The 20,022-nt window shown below is 39.1% G+C and overlaps 2 protein-coding genes across 2 annotated transcripts in view; one reads left to right on the top strand and one right to left on the bottom strand.

The window, feature by feature from the left end:
* The window catches only part of MORC1 (MORC family CW-type zinc finger 1), a 352,246-nt gene that overhangs the window by 196,270 nt on the left and 135,954 nt on the right, over window positions 1–20,022 (bottom strand). The window contains exons 5-6 of the mRNA XM_033432194.2: window positions 14,148–14,246; window positions 8,649–8,778 (exon numbers count right to left, since the gene is read on the bottom strand). The gene's annotated coding sequence lies outside the window, so the exon portion shown is untranslated. The remainder of the gene's footprint in view (window positions 1–8,648; window positions 8,779–14,147; window positions 14,247–20,022) is intronic.
* On the top strand, window positions 9,613–15,261 carry C5H3orf85 (chromosome 5 C3orf85 homolog). The gene is made up of 3 exons (XM_049709853.1): window positions 9,613–9,846; window positions 13,209–13,382; window positions 14,922–15,261. The coding sequence occupies exons 1-3, from the start codon at window positions 9,613–9,615 to the stop codon at window positions 15,009–15,011; spliced, it is 498 nt and encodes a 165-aa protein (XP_049565810.1). The 3' UTR covers window positions 15,012–15,261.

The following is a 20,022-nucleotide window of genomic DNA, read 5'->3' as shown; positions in this document are numbered from 1 at the left end:
AGCAAATTTTAGCCAAGTTATTATTAAGCAGTTATCATCAAGGCAAATACAGTCACACCCAGTTACAGCCCACACATCCAGCTGAGGTAAGTGAGTCTGGCTCAGTTTAAGAGCGTGTCTCAGGAGCAACTGTAAACTGAAGTCAGGGGCTGGTTATAATCCATCAGTACAATGCTTTGCCTTAACTACTCGTCCATGCAGCTGACTTTAGAGTGGGTGATAGTGGATGATCGGAAGGGTAAAAGCACTATAGTTGGTCCACATTCACCTGTGAACACTGCAGAGTCAAAAAAACCGGCCTGGGGCTTCTCTGGTGGCGCAGTGTTTTAGAGTCCGCCTGCCGACGCAGGGGACACGGGTTCGTGTCCCGGTCCGGGAAGATCCCACATGCTGCGGAGCGGCTAAGCCTGTGAGCCATGGCTGCTGAGCCTGTGCGTCCGGAGCCTGTGCTCCGCAACAGGAGAGGCCACAACAGTGAGGGGCCCACGTACCGCAAAAAAAAAAAAAAAAAAATACCGGCCAAAAGGAAAATGGTTCTGTAAACAGACTTTCATTGACTTTCTTTAAAAACAAGTTGGAATTAACTTTAACTCCAGATGAGATGAAAATATGTCTACCTATAAAGACGACTGGTTTGACTAACTTTACTTGATTGATAAATAAATAAGTAAAATTAGGTAGTTGAAGTTCATGAAAGAACAAGTTGAGGATCAGAATCCAAGGATAGAGGGATGTTTACACTGCTGGATTAACCCTTCAGATCTCAGGAAAGAATCCTTTACTGCTTACAAGAGGAGGAGACTGCAGTCTTTAGAACCAGAATCATTTGTTACACTAAAAACTAGTTTAACTGACATTTTCTAAATCACATAGCTCTAAAGTAGGAAATAATAGCTTGAACCAACTTTTTTCTTTCCCCACCCACTCCCCCCCTCCTTTTTCATTTAAGAATGTAGCCTATTCATCTGCACTTCCCTGGAGCCCTTCTGCTTGTCATAACAAAACAACAATTTTTAAAAGTTCATTTTTATTATTTAAAAAATTTTTCTCTGTTAAAGATTAGTTGTCTAATAAATTACTTTTGTCTAGAGCTTAATTCGAAGTAAGTAGGGAAAAGATCTCATTATCCATTTCCCTAGTGGTAATGCTGAAGCCCAAAATGATGACGAGCCTACTCAACTAATTAAATTTATGAGCAGAGTCCCCATATTATTTTACTGATTTTCTCAAAATAGTAACTTATACACATTGGGGCTGATTCCCTGGTCAGACAATTAGAAGTCTAAGTGTCATGATTTGATTAAAAAACAAAACAAAACAAAAATCCTCTCTTTAGTATTTAGGTCCAGAATTGCCTTCTCCTATAATAAGATATCAAATAGTAATATTACTATTTTAAATCTTTATTATGTGTCAAGGCCTTTCCATATGTTACTTCAACTCTCATAATCACTCTGAAAATAGGTGTTATGAGTCTCATACAAAGAGGAAACTGAGGCTTAGAGAAGTTAAATGACCAAGCTACACAGTCAGTCAATGGTCGATGCCAGGGACTTCCCTGGTGGTGCAGTGGTTAAGAATCCGCCTGCCAATGCAGGGGACACAGGTTTGAGCCCTGGTCCAGGAAGATCCCACATGCCACAGAGCAACTAAGCCTGAGCGCCACAACTACTGAGCCTGTGCTCTAGAGCCCGGGAGCCACAACGACTGAGCCCGCATGCCACAACTACTGAAGCTCCTGAGCCTAAAGCCTGTGCTCCACAACAAGAGAAGCCACCACAATGAGAAGCCTGTGCACCACAATGAAGAGTATCCTGGCTCGCTGCAACTAGAGAAAGCCTGCATGCAGCAATGAAGACCCAAAGCAGCCAAAAATAAATAAATAAAATTTTTTTACAAAAATGATCAATGCCAGATTTACATCTAAATTCTACATCCAGGTCTTCTGTGAACAAAACTCTTCTTTCTGCCACACAAACTGTCCCCTCTGTCACTGCAGTACCAGATATGGGATATGCAGGCATCAGGTAGGCAGCAGAGCACACAAGATCTCCTCCCAAAAACGTAATATAGCCAATATGGTAGCCATTGGTTCCACAAGAAAAGGTCAGAAGTTAGGGAGCTGGGTGATTTTATCTGAGAAAATAGAGCCAAACCAGGACATAATCAAGAACAGTTCCTAGTTGTACTGATTTAAAGAAAAGCCCCAAACTCAACTTGTTCCACCTCAACAGGGCACTTTTATTTTAATTTTTTTGAAGTATAGTTGATTTACAATGTTGTGTTAGTTTCAGGTGTATAGTAAAGTGATTCAAATTCAGATTTTTTTCCATTATAGTTTATTACAAGATATTGAATATAGTTCCCTGTGTTATACAGTAAGTCCTTGTTGGTTATCTACATTATATGCAATACTGTGTATCTGTTACTCCAAAACTCTTAATTTCTCTCTCTCCCTTTCCCCCTTTGGTAACCATAAGATTGTTTTATATGTCTGTGAATCTATTTCTGTTTTGTAAATAAGTTCACATGTATCATTTTTTAGATTCCACAAATAAATGATATCATATGATATTTGTCATTGTCTGACTTACTTCACTTAGTATGATAATCTCTAGGTCCATCCATGCTGCTGCAGATGGCATTTCATTCTTTTTTATGGCTGAGTAATATTCCATTGTATGTGTGTACCACATCTTCTTTATCCATTCATTGATGGAAACTTAGGTTTCTTCCATGTCTTGGCTATTGTATGAACATTGGGGTGCATGTATCATTTCAAATTACAGTTTTCATCTTTTCTGGATATATGCCCAGGAGTGGGATTGCTGGATCATATAGTAATTCTATTTTTAGTTTTTTAAGGAACCTCCATACTGTTCTCCATAGTGGCTGCACCGATTTACATTCCCACCAACAGTGTAGGAGGGTTCCCTTTTCTCCACACTCTCTGCAGCATTTGTTATTTGTAGACATTTTGATGATGGCTATTCTAACTTGGTGTGAGGTGATACCTCATTGTAGCTTTGATGTGCATTTCTGTAATAATTAGCAATGTTGAGCATCTTTTCACATGCCTGTCAGCCATCTCTATGTCTTCTTTGGAGAAATATCTATTTAGGTCTTCTGTCCATTTTTTGATGTGGTTGGTTGTTTGGTTGATATTGAGTTGTATGAGTTGTTTGTATATTTTGGAAATTAAGCCCTTGTTTGCAAATATTTTCTCCCAATCTGTAGGTTGACTTTTCATTTTGTTTATGGTTTCCTTTGCTATGCAAAAGCTTTTAAGTTTAATTAGGCCTCATTTGTTTATTTTTGCTTTTATTTCTTTTGCCTTGGGAGACTGACCAAGAAAACACTGCTACAATTTATGTCAGAGAATGTCTTGCCTATGTTCTCTTCTAGGAGTTTTATGGTGTCATGTCTTATATTTAAGTATTTAAACCATTTTGAGATTATTTTTTGTATATGGTATGAGGGAATGTACTAACTTCGTTGATTTACATGTGGCTATCCAGCTTTCCTGACACCCCTTGCTGAAGAAACTGTCTTTTTTCTGCTGTATATTCCTGCCTCTTTTGTCAAAGATTAATTGATTGAAGGTGTGTGGGTTTATTTCTGGGCTCTCTATTCTCATATGTCTGTCTTTATGCCAATACCATACTGTTTTGATTACCATAGTTTTGTAGTATTGTAACAGGGCACTTTTAAAAATGAAACAGCCTTATTTCTCATAAAGAGGAAATATGGACAATGCGCATATTTGGAAAGTGCTTCACTGAGTAAGTAAAGCAGTCCTTGGGGTTGACCCATTCATGAAACAATTTGAGGGTTCATGCCCATATTGTTGGCTTATGGTCAGATCTGTTCATAAAGTACAAGTATGCCTTCTGGTTTTAGACAGGGGAAGAAATAAACTGCCTTTGGCCTGTTTCTCTAGCATAGTTCCAGCTCTTGTTTTTCAAACCAGAGTTAGTAACCAAGTCCTCTTTGTCTTGAAAGGTTATTTTGTTTGTTTTTGTTTGTTTGTTTGTTTTTGACAAGAGCTTTTAAGCTCACATTTTCTTCCCCACAACACTGTCAGCACCTCTGATCCTTCCCTTTGCCTTCCTCTCTGCATAGAAGGAATGGACCTTCTCAGTCATCACTGCAGTCCTCCACTTCCTCAGAGAGCCTATAGTCCCTGATATAGTTTTAGTTTATTATATGATTTTGTTCTTGGGACTTCCCTGGTGGAGCAGTGGCTAGGACTCCATGCTCCCAAGGCAGGGGAGCCAGGTTTGATCCCTGATCGGGAAACTAGATGCCACATGCATGCCGTGACTAAGAGTTTGCATGCCACAGCTAAGGAGTCCGCCCACCACAACTAAGACCTGACGCAACCAAATAAAAAAAAAAAAAGAACTCAATTTTGAAAGGTATTACCTAACCAGATGGGAACTATATATAAAAAAAAAAGATTTTGTTCTTAATTTACCTACTCACTTTGGCTTAAGATTGATTGATGCTGTCAAAGAGGTGGGTAGTGAGAGTAAACTGGAAAATAACTTGGTGGGAGAAAAAATGCCACTGCCCGTGACTAGGTTCATTGAGCACTCTTGATGTTGTAGAAAAACTGTTTTCCTACCCACATGCCACCATTGGTCATGGCTCTAGAGTTGGGAATCCCATCCACACACACATAGGCAGTGACACAGAAGGGGTCACCACTGATTGAATCATATAAAATGCTGCCTTTTGTGAGTCACAGATGTCTCTGTCCACAAAATTCAGAACTAATAAAAGACGTGCCAGTGTCAAATAATATTCAGAACAAATAAAAGACGTGCCAGTGCCATGTGTGTGAGCACGTATGTGGGTGTATGTTAGTGCACTGAGAGCGGGTTAAAACAGATTGAATTTAAACTCAGGTAATGCCAGTTTCTGTTTGCTTTTCAAAGTACTCGACACAGTGGCAATGGTAACGTCAATAAAGCCAAAGCCAATGGTAACGTCAATAAAGCCAAAGTTCCTGAGTTAAAAGTTCAGTTTCGAAGTGTTTTAACAGACAGTTTAATAAAATCATGGGGATTTGTAAGCTGGTCTTGTAGTTCAGCACCTCTTTTTTTCCAGTTTGCTTCCATTAACCCTCATTGTTTTCTGCCTGTACTTCCCCTATTTGCCCTGCCCCTTTCCCCATGGCTTTTCACCGTTTGTAACCTTTGTAACCTCCCTTCTTCCGTCTCTCCTTCCTTTGATTTCTTTTCTTGATTTCTCTACTCTCCTTCATCCTTTTTTTTCTTCTTCACAGTTTTTCTCTCACAATCCAAATTTCTCCTCTCTCTCTCTCAACTTTATGTGAATTTCAGCCAAGTGAGAGAATCTATTATACTAAAATACAACTCTTCAATCTTCTGCCACAAAGTTTTGGGTCAGTGACTAAAGTTTAGAGTGGGAAGGAAAAAAATAACAATTTCGTTATTTGTAAAGAAAATTCTTTACAACACAGAGAATATTCAAGTCCAAAAAATATGAACCTAAACATGCGTATTTTAATCTCTCACAAAATTATAAAATTTCTCCTACAATTAGAGAGATCTTTGAAAATTTTATCATATTTCCAAGACATCTGTATATCCTTTACTCCCCATCCTTTTTTGTACTTAATTACTAGTGACCATTTATACTTTATTTTAGTACTTAATTTACAAGCACACATAATTGCCTGGGCACTTATTTCATCTTGTTTTAAAGACATAAACATGTTAAGGACAGGTACGGAGACTCAGTCCAACAAAATAGTAAATAAAAAAATATTATTCTTTACTTGCTTATACTGAGTGCTAAGTGCTTTACTTGCAGAATCCCATTCCTAAGTATTTTTGAGCTTGTGGCAGGACTGTACTGCTAATCTCCAGCTCCAGTACAAACTTCAATATCACCCAGCACCTAAGGGAAATAGCTAGATGAGAGCCTATCCTGTGAATCTACCAGACTTCCAGTGTCTTTTGTCCCCATCGAATCCTTCATAGACATTGAAGGTTACATGAGGGAAGGAGTTTACAGTTGCAGCCATCCAGGGATGACAAGCTCCTGCTAGTTGAGTGCCCTGGTCTATGCTCTTTTTTTAATTATTTTTTTCCCTGTTTCTTAGTGAGGCTCTGTGACAACACACCTGTTGGATTCTCTGACACCTTCTGACACACAACACTCCCCTTCTGAGTCCTGGTTTTGATCAAGTTGAGAAATAAACCAGAGTTGATTATGTAAAGCAACCCATTTCCTTTATCACTGAGAGGCTAACTAGGAAAATGTAGCATAGTACAAGTATGTACAGGGCCAGGTGATGGGACCCCAGAATTGGGCGAATTTCATATATGATTTCAGGTTGCAGAACCAGAACAGCAAGTTCTGAGAAAGGGCAGCTCACTCTCAAGAAGAAAAAGGAAGAATGAGCTGGACATGCCAAGTTATGTCTCTTGGATTTACCAAGAGGAGCTCTAAATGAGACCCCTCTGCATGGGAGAAAAAGGAATCTGCCATCAGACTCTGCCCTTTCATTCTGCATCTTAAGTTGCACATCAGGTTTTCTGATCTTTTCAGTGTGTAGGTTCTTACCATAAGTAGGAACAGTTATGAGTATAATATATAGACCATTTCATGGTCATGAGCATAGTATATAGACCATTCAGTCATTTCCCCATTATCAAATTTAAAGACTCTTTTTCAACCTCCCCTGGGCAATGGCAACATAGGAAGTCTTTCCACTTCTAATTATATAGCTTCCCTTACTTCCACACTGCCTATCAGCCCGTGATGGGCACTCATCTCTTTGGGCCTAATGAGAATACATTTTTATTTGTTTTGCTTTAATTATTGGCCAGGTCTATTTTGACTTCCCTTTCACTTATTTCTGTCTCAGTTCGGACAGAAATAAGTCTCAGCATGTAAATTCCTTGACAGTAGTAGGGGCTGTGCCCACTTAGCATATTCTGTATGCTTCCAATGATATAATACCATACAGAGAAAGAAATTTTCAGTTAAGGACCTATTTGTTATGAATATATTCCAGTTCAAAATATTAGAGCTGAAAGAGATCATATGATCCAGCCTTGTTTTGCAGAGCATAAAATGGAGATGCAGGAGTAAGAAGTGACTCTGGATCTCTGATCCTTCTGGGCTTGCATGGGGAGAGCTCTGATCTCAAATCTCTCCACACTCTTAAGTGTCTGCCTTATTTCTGCCATACAGACTTTTCTGCAGAGGATATTCCAGAAATGTTTAGATAATAGGACGAAGCTTGACAGGTCCTATTACAACTGACTGTGATACAGCATGAAAGCAAGGAGGGTATATAGGGAGTTGGAAAGGAAGAGAGGAAGATTTTTTTTACAGCTTATGATTATAAAGTTTAAAACTAACCTGGCTGATACTGCCTACATTAAAACACACACACACACACACACACACACACACACACACACACATATTTAAAAACCGGAAGAATAATAAAACTCAGGGTTCAGTTTCAATCCCCAGCAGTATTATCTAGGCTTACAAACACAAAACTCTCATCTTGCTCTCACTAACTTTCAAGGTTGATCAGGCAGAATGAAAAAGGGAGGGGAAATTTCTCAAGCAGAGAGGATAATAGCATGCCCTTCTATATTACTTGCATTTTATTTCCAGCCCTGCCACTGACTTACTATGTGACCTCGAGTGAGTCATTTCATCTCCGTGTATCAATTTTCTCATTTGTGAAGTAAGATAATAAATACTGCTTTCTGTCTCTCTCATGGGTGATGTTATCACCACCAATTAATATTTATTGGGTGCCTGTTGGGTGCATAATGCTGAGGTAGAAAATTTGTTCTGGGAGGTGGGGGGAAGAAGAGATGGAACATTTTCCATGAGCAAAGAGATGGAAGATTTACAAAAGACAGAATTATTAGAGCTTAAAATAGCTATGGCTTTTTTTTTTTTTTTTTTTTTTTTTTGCGGTACGCGGGCCTCTCACTGCTGTGGCCTCTCCCGTTGCAGAACACAGGCTCCGGACGCGCAAGCTCAGCGGCCATGGCTCACGGGCCTAGCCGCTCCGCAGCATGTGGGATCCTCCCGGACCAGGGCACGAACCCGTGTCCCCTGCATCAGCAGGCAGACTCCCAACCACTGCGCCACCAGGGAAGCCCCTATGGCTTATATTTTAAAGCATTCCTCTCTGCTAAGATTTATGAATAGCATTTTTTTCATAGTTATTGTACAATGCACCAGGATAATTATGGTACAGAATATTGGTTTTACTTTTGGATGATTCCAAGTAACACTATTTTAAGCAATTACTGTAATTTCTTATGTGGCTGTAAATTATATTCTAAACATAGTTTTTTTAGAAATATTTATTAGATATTGATGGTATTGGGTCTACTTGCCTAGCCACTACCTTTGTTTCCCTTTTTTTAACAGAACAAATCTACATTAAACATGTAACACTGTAACTGACACATTTTCTTCAAAAAGAATGAAGAGAAATTTGAAAAGTCGCCTATTAACACATCCCAGGTAAAACCAAAGTTTTGATGCTGGTTCATCCACAGAAATCAGCCCAAATGAATGAGAGTTTCCTGTTCTCTCCAAATCAATCCTGTCTTCCCATTCCTGCTGTCACTTACCTGATTCTGGTCCTACTAATCTCTCATCTGGACTATTCGAAGAGCATCCGACTTTGTATCTCTCACTCTGCTCTCTTCCTTTTACCACCTGTCCTCCACAACACTGACAAAGGACTTTGCAAAGGTTAATCTGTGAATAGATAAACAAAATGTTGGCATATACATACACAATATTATTCAGCCTTAGAAAGGAATGAAACGCTGGCCTATGCTACAACATGGGTAAACCTTGAAGATGTTATGCTAAGTGAAGTAAGTCAGACACAAAAGGATAAAGGTTGCATGGCTCCTCTTACTTGTGGTACCTAGAATAAGCAAATTCATAGAGACAGAAAGTAAATGGTGGTTACAAGGGCCTGGGGGAGACGGTAATGGGAGTTATTGTTTAAAGGGTACAGAGTTTCTACTGGGGATGATGAAGTCTGGAGATAGTGGTGATGGTTGCATAGCACTGTGAATACATTTGATGCCATTGAATTGTACAATAAAAAATAGTTCAGGGCTTTCCTGGTGGCGCAGTGGTTGAGGGTCTGCCTGCCGATGCAGGGGACACAGGTTTGTGCCCCGGTCTGGGAAGATCCCACATGCCGCAGAGCGGCTGGGCCCGCGAGCCATGGTCGCTGAGCCTGCGCGTCTGGAGCCTGTGCTCCGTAACGGGAGAGGACACGACAGTGAGAGGACTGCGTACCGCAAAAAAAAAAAAAAAAAAAATGGTTCAGAGAAGCAAGAAGAACTACAGTCCTGCAGCCTGTGGAACAAAAACCATAGAAAGATAGACAAGATGAAAAGGCAGAGGGCTATGTACCAGATGAAGGAACAAGATAAAACCCCAGAAAAATGGTTCAAATGGTAAGTTGTATGTTACGTATATTTTATCACAATAAAACAATTTTAAAAGTATATCTATCCTATCATTTTTCTTGTTCAGAAATAATTATTTATAAAGTCCAAACTCCTTGGTATGATGGCAATAATCCTTCCGAATGGAGCTCCAGCTTATCTTTCCAACATTATCTCTGACACATCTACACCACAAACAACCCTACCTTTCAATCACATTGGCAAAGCGAGGGTCATTGAACATGTGCCTTACTCTGATCCTCTGTTCCTCGGCTCTCCAAGCTTCTTCAGCCTGACATGTATGCTTTTTGCTTCCACTCCCTTCCTCCTGGCTGTGGAAACTTTACATCCTTTGAAGGTTAGCTCAGAACCAACTTCTCTGTGAGGTCTTCCTGCCAATATTGGAATTAATCACTCCCCCTTCAGATACCTAGTCACAATATATCTTTTTATAATTATTTTAAAACTCTGAATATAATGTGAGTTCCTTAGTGGCAAGGATTATTTATTGTTTGTCTTTCCATGCAATGATGATTTTCAGAGTAGGAACTAGGGTGAGGCAAGTGGAGGTCTTATGGCATAAAATTTGTATAACCTTAAGAGTTAATTCCTCCTTTTTTTGTATTTTTTTAACTGAGGTATGATTCATTTACAATGTTGCATTAGTTTCAAGTGTACAGCAAAGTGATTCAGTTATACATATATATGTTCTTTTTCAGATTCTTTTCCATTATAAGTTATTACAAGCTACTGAGTAGAGTTTCCTGTGCTAAACAGTAGGTCCTTGTTGTTTTATCTCTCTGCCCCTCCATCTCCCCTGCTATCCCCTTTGGTAACCATAAGTTCATTTTCTATGTGAGTTAATTCCTTCTTATATTTTATGCCGTACTGACCTCACTTCATCCTAGTCTCAACTCTGGTGATTAACAATTTACCTTGACATTTGTTAGTGCTTATAATGCATTGTATTAGTTATCTACTACAGCATAACTAATTTCCCCATACCTTAGCAGCTTAAAACAATAAACACTTACTATTTCACAGTCTCTAAGGGTCAGCAATTTGGAAGTGTCCTAGGTTCTGACTTAGGATCTCTCATGAGGTTGCAGTAAAGATATTAATGGGGGCTGTAGTCTTCTTTAGGTTTGACTGGAGCAAAAGCATCAGATTCCCAGGTGGTTCACTTACATGACTGTTGGTGGGACACTTCAGTTCTTTGACATGGGGGTCTCTCCCTCAGGGCTGCTTGAGTGCCCTCACACATGGCAGCTGACTGCCATTAGAGCAAGTGATCCAAGAGCGGGGCACGGCAGGAGCTGTAATGTCTTTTATGTCTTAGCCACAGAAATCACACACTGTCATTGCCTCACTATCCTGTGGTTATACATGTCAACCTTACTAAGTGAAAGAGGGGACAACCCAGGATAGGAATACTAGGAGGCGGTGATCTTTGGGGGTCATCTTAGAGGATAGCTTCCACAGACATGCTAGTTTGATTATATTGATTAGATTACCTAGCAGCGGGTCAGTATTACTTCTGGCATCTGTTACTATTATCTTCTGAAGTTGACATTTGCTTTTTATTTTTAAATCATTGAATAAATAAAATTGCTAACATTATATAAATGGACAATACATCTGAGTCATTCTCCTTTGTTCTTTTTTAAAAAAAATTATTTCCTTATTTATTTTTGGCTGCATTGGGTCTTTGTTGCTGCATTTAGGCTTTCTCTAGTTGCGGCGAATGGGAGCTACTCTTCATTGTGGTGCACGGGCTTCTCATTACAGTGGCTTCTCTTGTTGCGGAGCATGGACTCTAGGTCTGCGGGCTTCAGTAGTTGTGGTGCACAGGCATAGCTGCTCCGCAGCATGTGGGATCTTCCCGAACCACGGCTTGAACCCGTGTCCCCTGCATTGGCAGGCGGATTCTTAACCACTGTGCCACCAGGGAAGTCCCCTGACTCATTTTTCAATCCTCCATTAGTAGTACAGTGTTTTGCACTCAGAGGCAGCTTGATTGATGTATAATATCCAGAGAGGCTGTCATTTTCAATATCTGTTTAGAACTAGAGCTGACTAGATTGACAAATTAAAGTAGAAATAATAGCGCTGATAACTAGAATGCTGCTTAGAGCTCAAGGCCAAGCTTGGAAAAGCATGAGATCATAAGGAATGTGTAAAGAATGATTATTTCCTTTTTTCTGTAAATACAAAATATTTTTATAATTATTGTTATTGTTATCTGGCCCCAAGCATTCCTCTCTCTTAGTAATAACATAGTGCAGTGGCTCTGAAGAGAGAATTCCATCTCCCCTTCCCACTAGCTCTGTAGCCTTGAACATATTATGTAACTTTTCTGTGCCTTAGTTTCCTTGTCTACATAATAAAGTAGACAGTACCACTTCTTAGGTTTGTTGTGAGTATTAAATAAGGTAATTCAGGTAGAACATTCAGCATAATGCTCAGTAAGTGTTAACTTATTTATTTATTTAAAACTCTAATCCAGCCACCTCTAACCATTGTTTTCAGACATTAGTCTTTAGATTCCTAATGTCATACCTTTGTTCACATCATTCTTTCAGCTTCAAATTAAAAGACTTGCCCCTTCTCCCATTATGCTAAATATATTCTTTTCTTCAAGGAATAGGCTAAGCAATTTCCCTGACCATGAAAATGTCTGCTTGTGCTCCAGTGCTCCAATGCTTCATATCAACACCTTCTCCTAAGCTCCCTTAGCACAATCAAATCCTGTGTTGCCTTGTTTTATTTTGTATCTTAGACCCTTCATCCCCTCTCCTATAGAAGAGAGGTTTCATATCTTATAGAAAACTCACTGTAACCCTGATCTATAGATTATTGGTCAATGAAGGCTTGTTAATGATGAAGATGTAGAGTGTCTAATGTAACATTACTTACAATTAGATTCTTAATAAATGCTTCTTTATCACAAGAAATGAACAGATTATATTGTTATCATGAATAAGTCAAGAATATGTTCTTGCTTTATATTGATTCAAGTTACAACTCTGAACATGATTGCAGTTTTTTAAAGAATGAAAGCACAATATAGACTGTTAAAATTTCAAGATCCTAAAGAAGTATGGGTTTTAAAAATTATTTTTTTTCTTAATTCTAGAGTGGGAAGAAGATAGAAAATGCAAGCCTGTTTGATTTAAAGAAGGCTCTATCAATGTTAACAATTTTAACTACAGTGTCAGATTTGGGTCAGTCTACTTCAAAATGAAAGATATGTTCTATTTTGGAAGGCTAGGAAAGCAAGAATAAGATTATAGACTTCCAGGTTTGAACCAAGTTGTTTATATGTATTAATGTATCCAATCCTTATAGTAAGGCTGTTATTGTCTTACTGTGTTATTATTGTACCCTTTACAGACAAGAAATCTAGAGCTCAGAGAAACTAAGCAACTTGCCTAAAAAAGTGACAGAGCTGAAATTTGAATTTAAGTCTGCAGGCTCCCATGCGTGAACAGGAACTCTGAAAATCTTCTCCACCACCACACAGCACTGGTTTTCATGCTGTACGATATGCAGGTCACATAGGGTTGTGACAGTACAATGATGCCACAGGAGTGAGGAGCAGCCTTCTCCCCCAGGGCATAGCTTTTCCAGAGTTTCCTTCTCAGTTGTCCATCCTCCCAAAGACCACAGCTGCTTTAAAAGGACACAGTTTCTTTAAGAGGAAACACTGAAATGTAAAACATTGCCTTAAGAGATGCTGTGCTTTTGGACTCAATTACAGGAGCGTTGGGAGCACCATTTTTATTGGAGGACCCATCAAACCAGTTCCTACATCTGAAAAGACACATATATTTTCAGGATTACTGGAACCCAGATCACAGTCCGAATACATGGGGAAACACACTGACTGATCAGGTATTTGCATTAGAAACAAATGGCCTTTCACCATCTCTCTTTTTATTTTATTTTATTTTTTAATTTATTTTTTTTATTTTTTAAACTTTTTATTTTATATTGGAGTACAGTTGATTAACAATGTTGTGTTAGTTTCAGGTGTACAACAGAGTGATTCAGTTATACATACACACCATCTCTCTTTTTAAATAGGCATGGTTTCAGCTGGCATTAACATACCACAAGCCCAATTCCTATTTTTTCTCTCTAGCTGCCCTGAGCTATACCTGCTTTTCCCTCCCCATGGAGTGGCTTTCATCTGGTAAATGCCACCTCCTCTTTCAAGACTAAGATCAAATGTCCCTCCTTTCTGAAGCTTTTTCCTTCTTCCCAGGAAGGCATTTGTCCTTCCTTTTTCTCTCCCCTTTGCAGGCTGTTCACATGTGAATAGCTCTCAAATGTCACCCTGGAATTATTTGTCGTATGTACCCAATCTCCCTAGCTAGACTACAAAGTAAGGTGCTTGTCTTATCCATCACGGTCATTATTCTCAAGTTTCAGTGAACTAATTATTACATGTTTGGGTAGGTAGATGGATGGACCATTATCACATTTCAGTTCCCCCTTAGCTGTTCAGTAACCAATTTTCCTCCATGATAATTATCTAAGCCTTTAATGTCATTCCTTCATTTGCTTGCTTCTTGTACATTTTCCTACTTACTTATATTCTCACCCCAAGAGAAACAAAGAAGAAACTTTCATTAGCCAGTTTTATTTCATGCTTACCTTTTTGATGGAAGATGACATTGAAACTCCGGGTCAAATGAAGCTGCTGAATTATCTGAGAATTTCAATTATTCATGATTTCCCTCTACAGTTTAGCAACTTAGAAAACAAAAATGTACAATTAATAATTTAATTAATTCCTTCACTTATTTTTCTTTCTTTTCACATGTATCAGGCTCTCACTATCACCAGGCATGAGGGTTGTATCATGTCATAAAGAAACTGAAGTCCTTGTTCTTCTGGGGCCTGGGTCCTATCCTTATTCTGCTTGGCTGGGTTTTAACTCATCCACTAGGATCAGTTTCTGCTTAGCATTTGTTGATGAAAACCACCAGCTTGAATAATGCATTTAGTTTTATACCTGTCTTTCTCCAACAGGCATCATGTAGAAGTATTAAAACAAGACATTTGTTTATTCAGCAAATTAAATAATTACATAAGCTGGTAGACTGTGTCTTCTTTATGGAATATTGAAATTTTCAAGCACGCTCCTGCCTATAATTGTAGACCATTGCTGTAATCAACTGACAGATACCATAATGTAACAAGATCCTACTACATTTGTTCATACTGTGGCCCCTCACATACTGCAAAACATTTGAGCACCGAAGTAAACAGGTCACTAAAAGTGTGAAAACCAAACCTTACTCAGTATTATTCTTCCACTGTATTTCTGTCAGTCTTTTGAGAATACCTGCATGATAATCAGAATACTTGATGCAACATGTGTTCTAAATACTCAGAGATCGTGACTTGAGTTTCCTTTTGTTGCAGGCTCATGAAACATGGACTGCTTTGAAAACAACAGCACAGTATTATCTGAATGTGAATACTTTCACCCTGGACATCTCTACTGCCCAGTAAATGTGCTTTGCTGGTTAAACCAGGATAGCAAGAATAGAGGGAGACAAAAAGTGGCGATGTACCCAAACAACCAGCTTTGGAGACCTGAGGGCAAATCCATACCATCTACTAGGTTATTTATTATGTCTGCCTCATGGAGCTGTTGAAAGGAGTAAATACGAAAACCCACATATAAACCTAGAATTAGAAGTTCTCAATAAATGGTAGCTCTTAAAATGAGAACTAAAATAGAGACTGTAGTAATAACATTTACCAAAAAGGGGCTTTCATGGGAAAAGGAACTATAAAACAAAACAGTTGTGTCATTAAAACTGTCTGTCCAAAAAGAAAAAAAACCTCTCTGTTCATCTCCAGCTTTCTATTGCCTCTTCTTTAGGAGAGTTAGTTCACTTTTAATCCAAGGAAGGAAATGGGATCTCTCAAATGGAGCTCATCCTCTCCTCTTTTCTTCAATACTTGTCATTTCCTAAAGCCAGTCTATTCCAAGACCATATTTTTGAAACTGTTTTTAATCAACGCTGTACTGCTGGACTTCCCTGGTGGCATAGTTGTTAAGAATCCGCCTGCCAATGCAGGAGACACGGGTTCGAGCCCTGGTCCAGGAAGATCCCACGTGCTGCAGAGCAACTAAGCCGGTGCGCCACAACTACTGAAACCCGCGCACCTAGATCCCGTGCTCCACAACAAAAAAAGCCACTGCAACGAGAAGCCCGTACACCACAACCAAGAGTAGCCCTCTCTCGCCACAACTAGAGAAAGCCCACATGCAGCAATGAAGACCCAATGCAGCCAAAAGTAAATAAGTAAAAAAAAATTTTTAAAAAGCTGTATTGCTGTGGGCAATAGAGAATCAAATCTTAACTCATACTGGGAAACATGATGATTAAGAATCCACTGGAAGCCACGTATCTGTAAAGTCTTCCTTAGCAATTTTGTAAAATTTGTGCAAGTTTTGCATTCTGGTCTGTAATATATTTATGTTTGCTTCACTATGAAATAATTTTAAAGAAATCTCACACCCGTTATCAGTCACTCCCCAACCCCCCCATGCCCCAGCCCCTAGTAACCACTAATAAACTTTCTGTAGTTATAAAAAACTGATAGAAATAACATTTTAAACTTACTGGCCATGTGCTTTTATTAATCTTTCCAATAAAGCTGAAAAATTGACTCTATGGAAAACTGGACTACATTTATCCTATAGTTTCCCATATATCCATGGAATACTTCAGTACTCTAGCTTGAGAAGTACTGAGAGATGATATACCCAATCACCAAGACTGCCCCCCATAATCACAGATAAGTGGACTTTTTGCCTTCAGAAGTCTATTTCTCTGTATACCTAGGTCAATTGGTCTCTTCAGGGATTTCTTCTGGTAAATAGAAACATCCCCCACAAGACCATAGTTGGTCTTATGTGGTCTTAAAACAGTCTTAAGCACTTTTTCAGCAACAAAAATCAGATGCCAAGAAGCTGCACTGTAAAGACGTTGGCCCAGCACTTTCTTCTCCAAAAGGGCACCAGCAGCTGCTCAATATTCCGCATTTCTTATCCCATCCCTTAGAGGTATTCTCAGTGAGAAATTTGAGGCTAATACATAATTTATTGTGTTAACTGTTATTCATCTCTAATACATATAAACGTAGATTTTTAAATCAAAACACAACTGAATAGACAAGAGAAAGAAAACGAATCATTTGGTTTTGCACTAAGAAACAAACTTGACAACAGTAATATACATTTTGCTACCACAAAGTTCTACTCTTTGACTGTTTAATAAAAAATTAGAGAATGCCTATGTACTGGTCAGGGTTTCCCAGAGAGGTGGAATCAATAGAATGTGTATATAAATAAAAAGAGAATTATTTTAAAGAATTGACTCATATTTACAGATGCTGGCAAGTCCAAAACTACAGGGTAGGTTAGCAGACTGGAGACCAGAGAAGAACCAACGTTGCAATTCAGGTCTAAAGGCCATTGGGCTAGAAAATCACGGAAGAGCCAATCTTGCAGTCTAAGTCCTCAGGCCATGTGCTGGTAGAATTCCCTCTTGCTCAGAAGAGGTCGGCCTGTTGTTCTATTCAGGTCTTCAGCTGATTGGATGAGGCCTACCCACATTATGGAGGGCAATCTGCTTTACTCAAAGTCCACCAATTTAAGGGTTAATCTCATCCAAAAACACCCTTGCTGAAACACCCAGAATTATGTTTAACCACATATCTGGGCAGAGTGGCCCAGCTGAGTTGACACATAAAGTTAACTACTACAACATAGTTTAAGTTATTTAGATTGTCGACACATATTCACACACACACACTCACACACACACACTCACCAAGCTGTGATTGGAGCAACATATGGTGGAAAAAAAAAGAAAAAGACTTTCATCCATTCATTTTATTCAGTATACCACAAGAAAGAAGCTTGGTGGCTTGTGGGGCACTAATAATGGGAAATTATAAGTTAGCTGCCAAGTTGATTTTGATTTAGATAACACTAAGAAGCGATTCTGCAATTAGGTTGTTATCTGATCAAACAAGCATGGAAAGGCGGTTTCTTGTCTAAACAATTTTAAGAAATTATTAGAAATTAACAGGATGTCAGAAAACGAACAAACAAAACAGAGACAACCTAGGTCTACCTAAAATAATTTATGTAGAAATCTAGTAGTTAACTTCCACATAGCTGAGCAGGAAGAGGTGACTACTCAGTTGTACAGATAGGATTTAAGAAAACCCAGGTGATACATATTTAGCATCTGCATACAAAATTGCCTTAGACTACAAGAACTCTGGATTCAGGGCTTAAAGATATTGATCATATTGAGGTACCAATTATCTGGCTGACTCACTCTAACTGATTATTTTCCCAGTGGTATGTGAATTGACATAGTGATTTTTTTTGGTAGGGGTGGGGGAGTCCTTTATGTCTGTATCTAATTTATAAATTGTATGTAAAATCTGCCTTTTTAAAGACTGAAGATTCTTTCAATATTTTTTTTTTTTTTTTTCCGATACGTGGGCCGCTCACTGTCGTGGCCTCTCCTGTTGCGGAGCGCAGGTTCCGGACGCGCAGGCTCAGCGGCCATGGCTCATGGGCCCAAGCCGCTCCGCAGCATGTGGGATCTTCCCGGACCGGGGCACGAACCCGTGTCCCCTGCATCGGCAGGCGGACTCTCAACCACTGCGCCACCAGGGAAGCCCTCTTTCAACATTTTTAAGAGACCAGAACAAACTAAAGCAATCTGGACAATATTAGGAAAAATAGAGAGGATCAGAGATGACACTTTTCCTCACTTACTTCCTGAGCCTCTACATGATCTCCATGGTTGGGTGTTTACATGTTCTACTGCAGCATTAAGAACATAACTGCTGTGGTGACTCTGAATTCTTCTAAGTAGAAGGTTTTCATTTTAAGGTCTAAAGGGAACCATGTTGATTTGCCCTCTTTGTCTGATTGATTAAATAGGCACAGTATTTAAGTGGAAGTGACTGATAATGATATTCCCACTAAATTCAGACTCCCCTGAGACTTCAGTGCAAATTTGAGGCTCACCAACTTCACTCTTATTGCATAAACAGTATCTGTTAAGTTTTCCTGTATTTTTATAGAACCAGTCAACAAATATGCCAAAGATCAGACTGACCCTTTTAATGGTCTCTTGGACACTCTACCCTCTAGTATTCCTGTAATTCTGTTTCATAGTTTCCCAGTGGATGTTCCAATGCTAAACTGGTCCAAGGAAATAATTCCAAGCCTTCCTCAATGCAATTCATGAGAAGCATGGTTCTAATATTGTTATATATCCTGCTCAAAAACCTGTTGTTTTAAAACTTTTGACTGATGAAGAGGGGAGGAAATAACATGTTTTTTATTGACATAGACTTTGCTGTGTACTATACTAGACAGTTTATATACTTAGATATATTCCCCAGATAGAGCTAACTAGAGGTAGCTCTAAAATAGTAATTAGAATGTCTACATTTAAATACTGGCTTCACCATTGCTAGCTATGCCATCTTGTGGAGTTAATTACCCCTCTGGGCCTCAGTTTCCTCCTCTGTAATATGGGAATAATTGGACTTACTTAATGTGAGGAATACTTAAAATGATATACATAAAGCACTTAGAACACTGCCTGGCATGTAAATAAACACTCAATAAAAGTCAGCTATTCTAAAGAAAAAAAAGTTAGCTATTATTCTTACCTTGCCGAATGTTTCATGACAGTTCATGCCCTTTTCACTGTATCACAATTTTGCTCCTGAATTCTGTTGCCCAGAACTCAAAGCTCCCCATGATCTCGCCCCTCTCCTATTATTTCCTCTACTCTCCTCAAATACTCTTGCTACGTTGCATCCTTTATTGATTCATTTATTTACTTATTTAACAAACACCATGGCCATCTTTCTTTGGCCTAGTCAAGGTAGAGGTACAAAGAGGACTGAGACACACTCCCTTCTCCACAGAGCTTTAAATTCAGGAAGAGATATAAGTATCCACTGTATTAATACAGATGAATTACAGAAACTCAATTTACAAATCATGTGTGCACAGAGGATAGAGAGCTTACTCAGCCTGAGGGCATCAGGGAAAGCTTCACTGAGGAGATAGCTCTAGATTTAGTTTCAAAGGACACGTAAGAATAACATGTAGGGCTTCCCTGGTGGCGCAGTCGTTGAGAGTCCACCTGCTGATGCAGAGGACATGGGTTCGTGCCCCGGTCCAGGAAGATCCCACATGCCACGGAGCGGCTGGGCCCGTGAGCCATGGCCACTGAGCCTGCGCGTCCGGAGCCTGTGCTCCGCAATGGGAGAGGCCACAACAGTGAGAGGCCCATGTACTGAAAAAAAAAAAAAAAAAGAATAACATGTATATGCCATCACTATAATGACAGCTTTTCTATGATACTATATTTAATACTTATAGTATATATTTAAACTAATATTATTATAGTATAAATTTATACTATTACACTATTGTAGTATAAGTGTTTTAAGATCAAGATTT

Source organism: Orcinus orca, chromosome 5 (genome assembly GCF_937001465.1).
Source record: "Orcinus orca chromosome 5, mOrcOrc1.1, whole genome shotgun sequence".
Lineage (NCBI taxonomy): Eukaryota > Metazoa > Chordata > Mammalia > Artiodactyla > Delphinidae > Orcinus > Orcinus orca.
This window is presented reverse-complemented; position numbering and strand designations above follow the sequence as displayed.

Coding starts and splice junctions, on each gene's coding strand:
- C5H3orf85 (XM_049709853.1), top strand. CDS start 9,613: ATGGCAATAATCCTTCCGAATGGAGCTCCAGCTTATCTTTCCAACATT. Junction 9,847..13,208: donor AAACTTTACATCCTTTGAAG/GTTAGCTCAGAA, acceptor GAAATGTAAAAC/ATTGCCTTAAGAGATGCTGT. Junction 13,383..14,921: donor GAAACACACTGACTGATCAG/GTATTTGCATTA, acceptor CTTTTGTTGCAG/GCTCATGAAACATGGACTGC.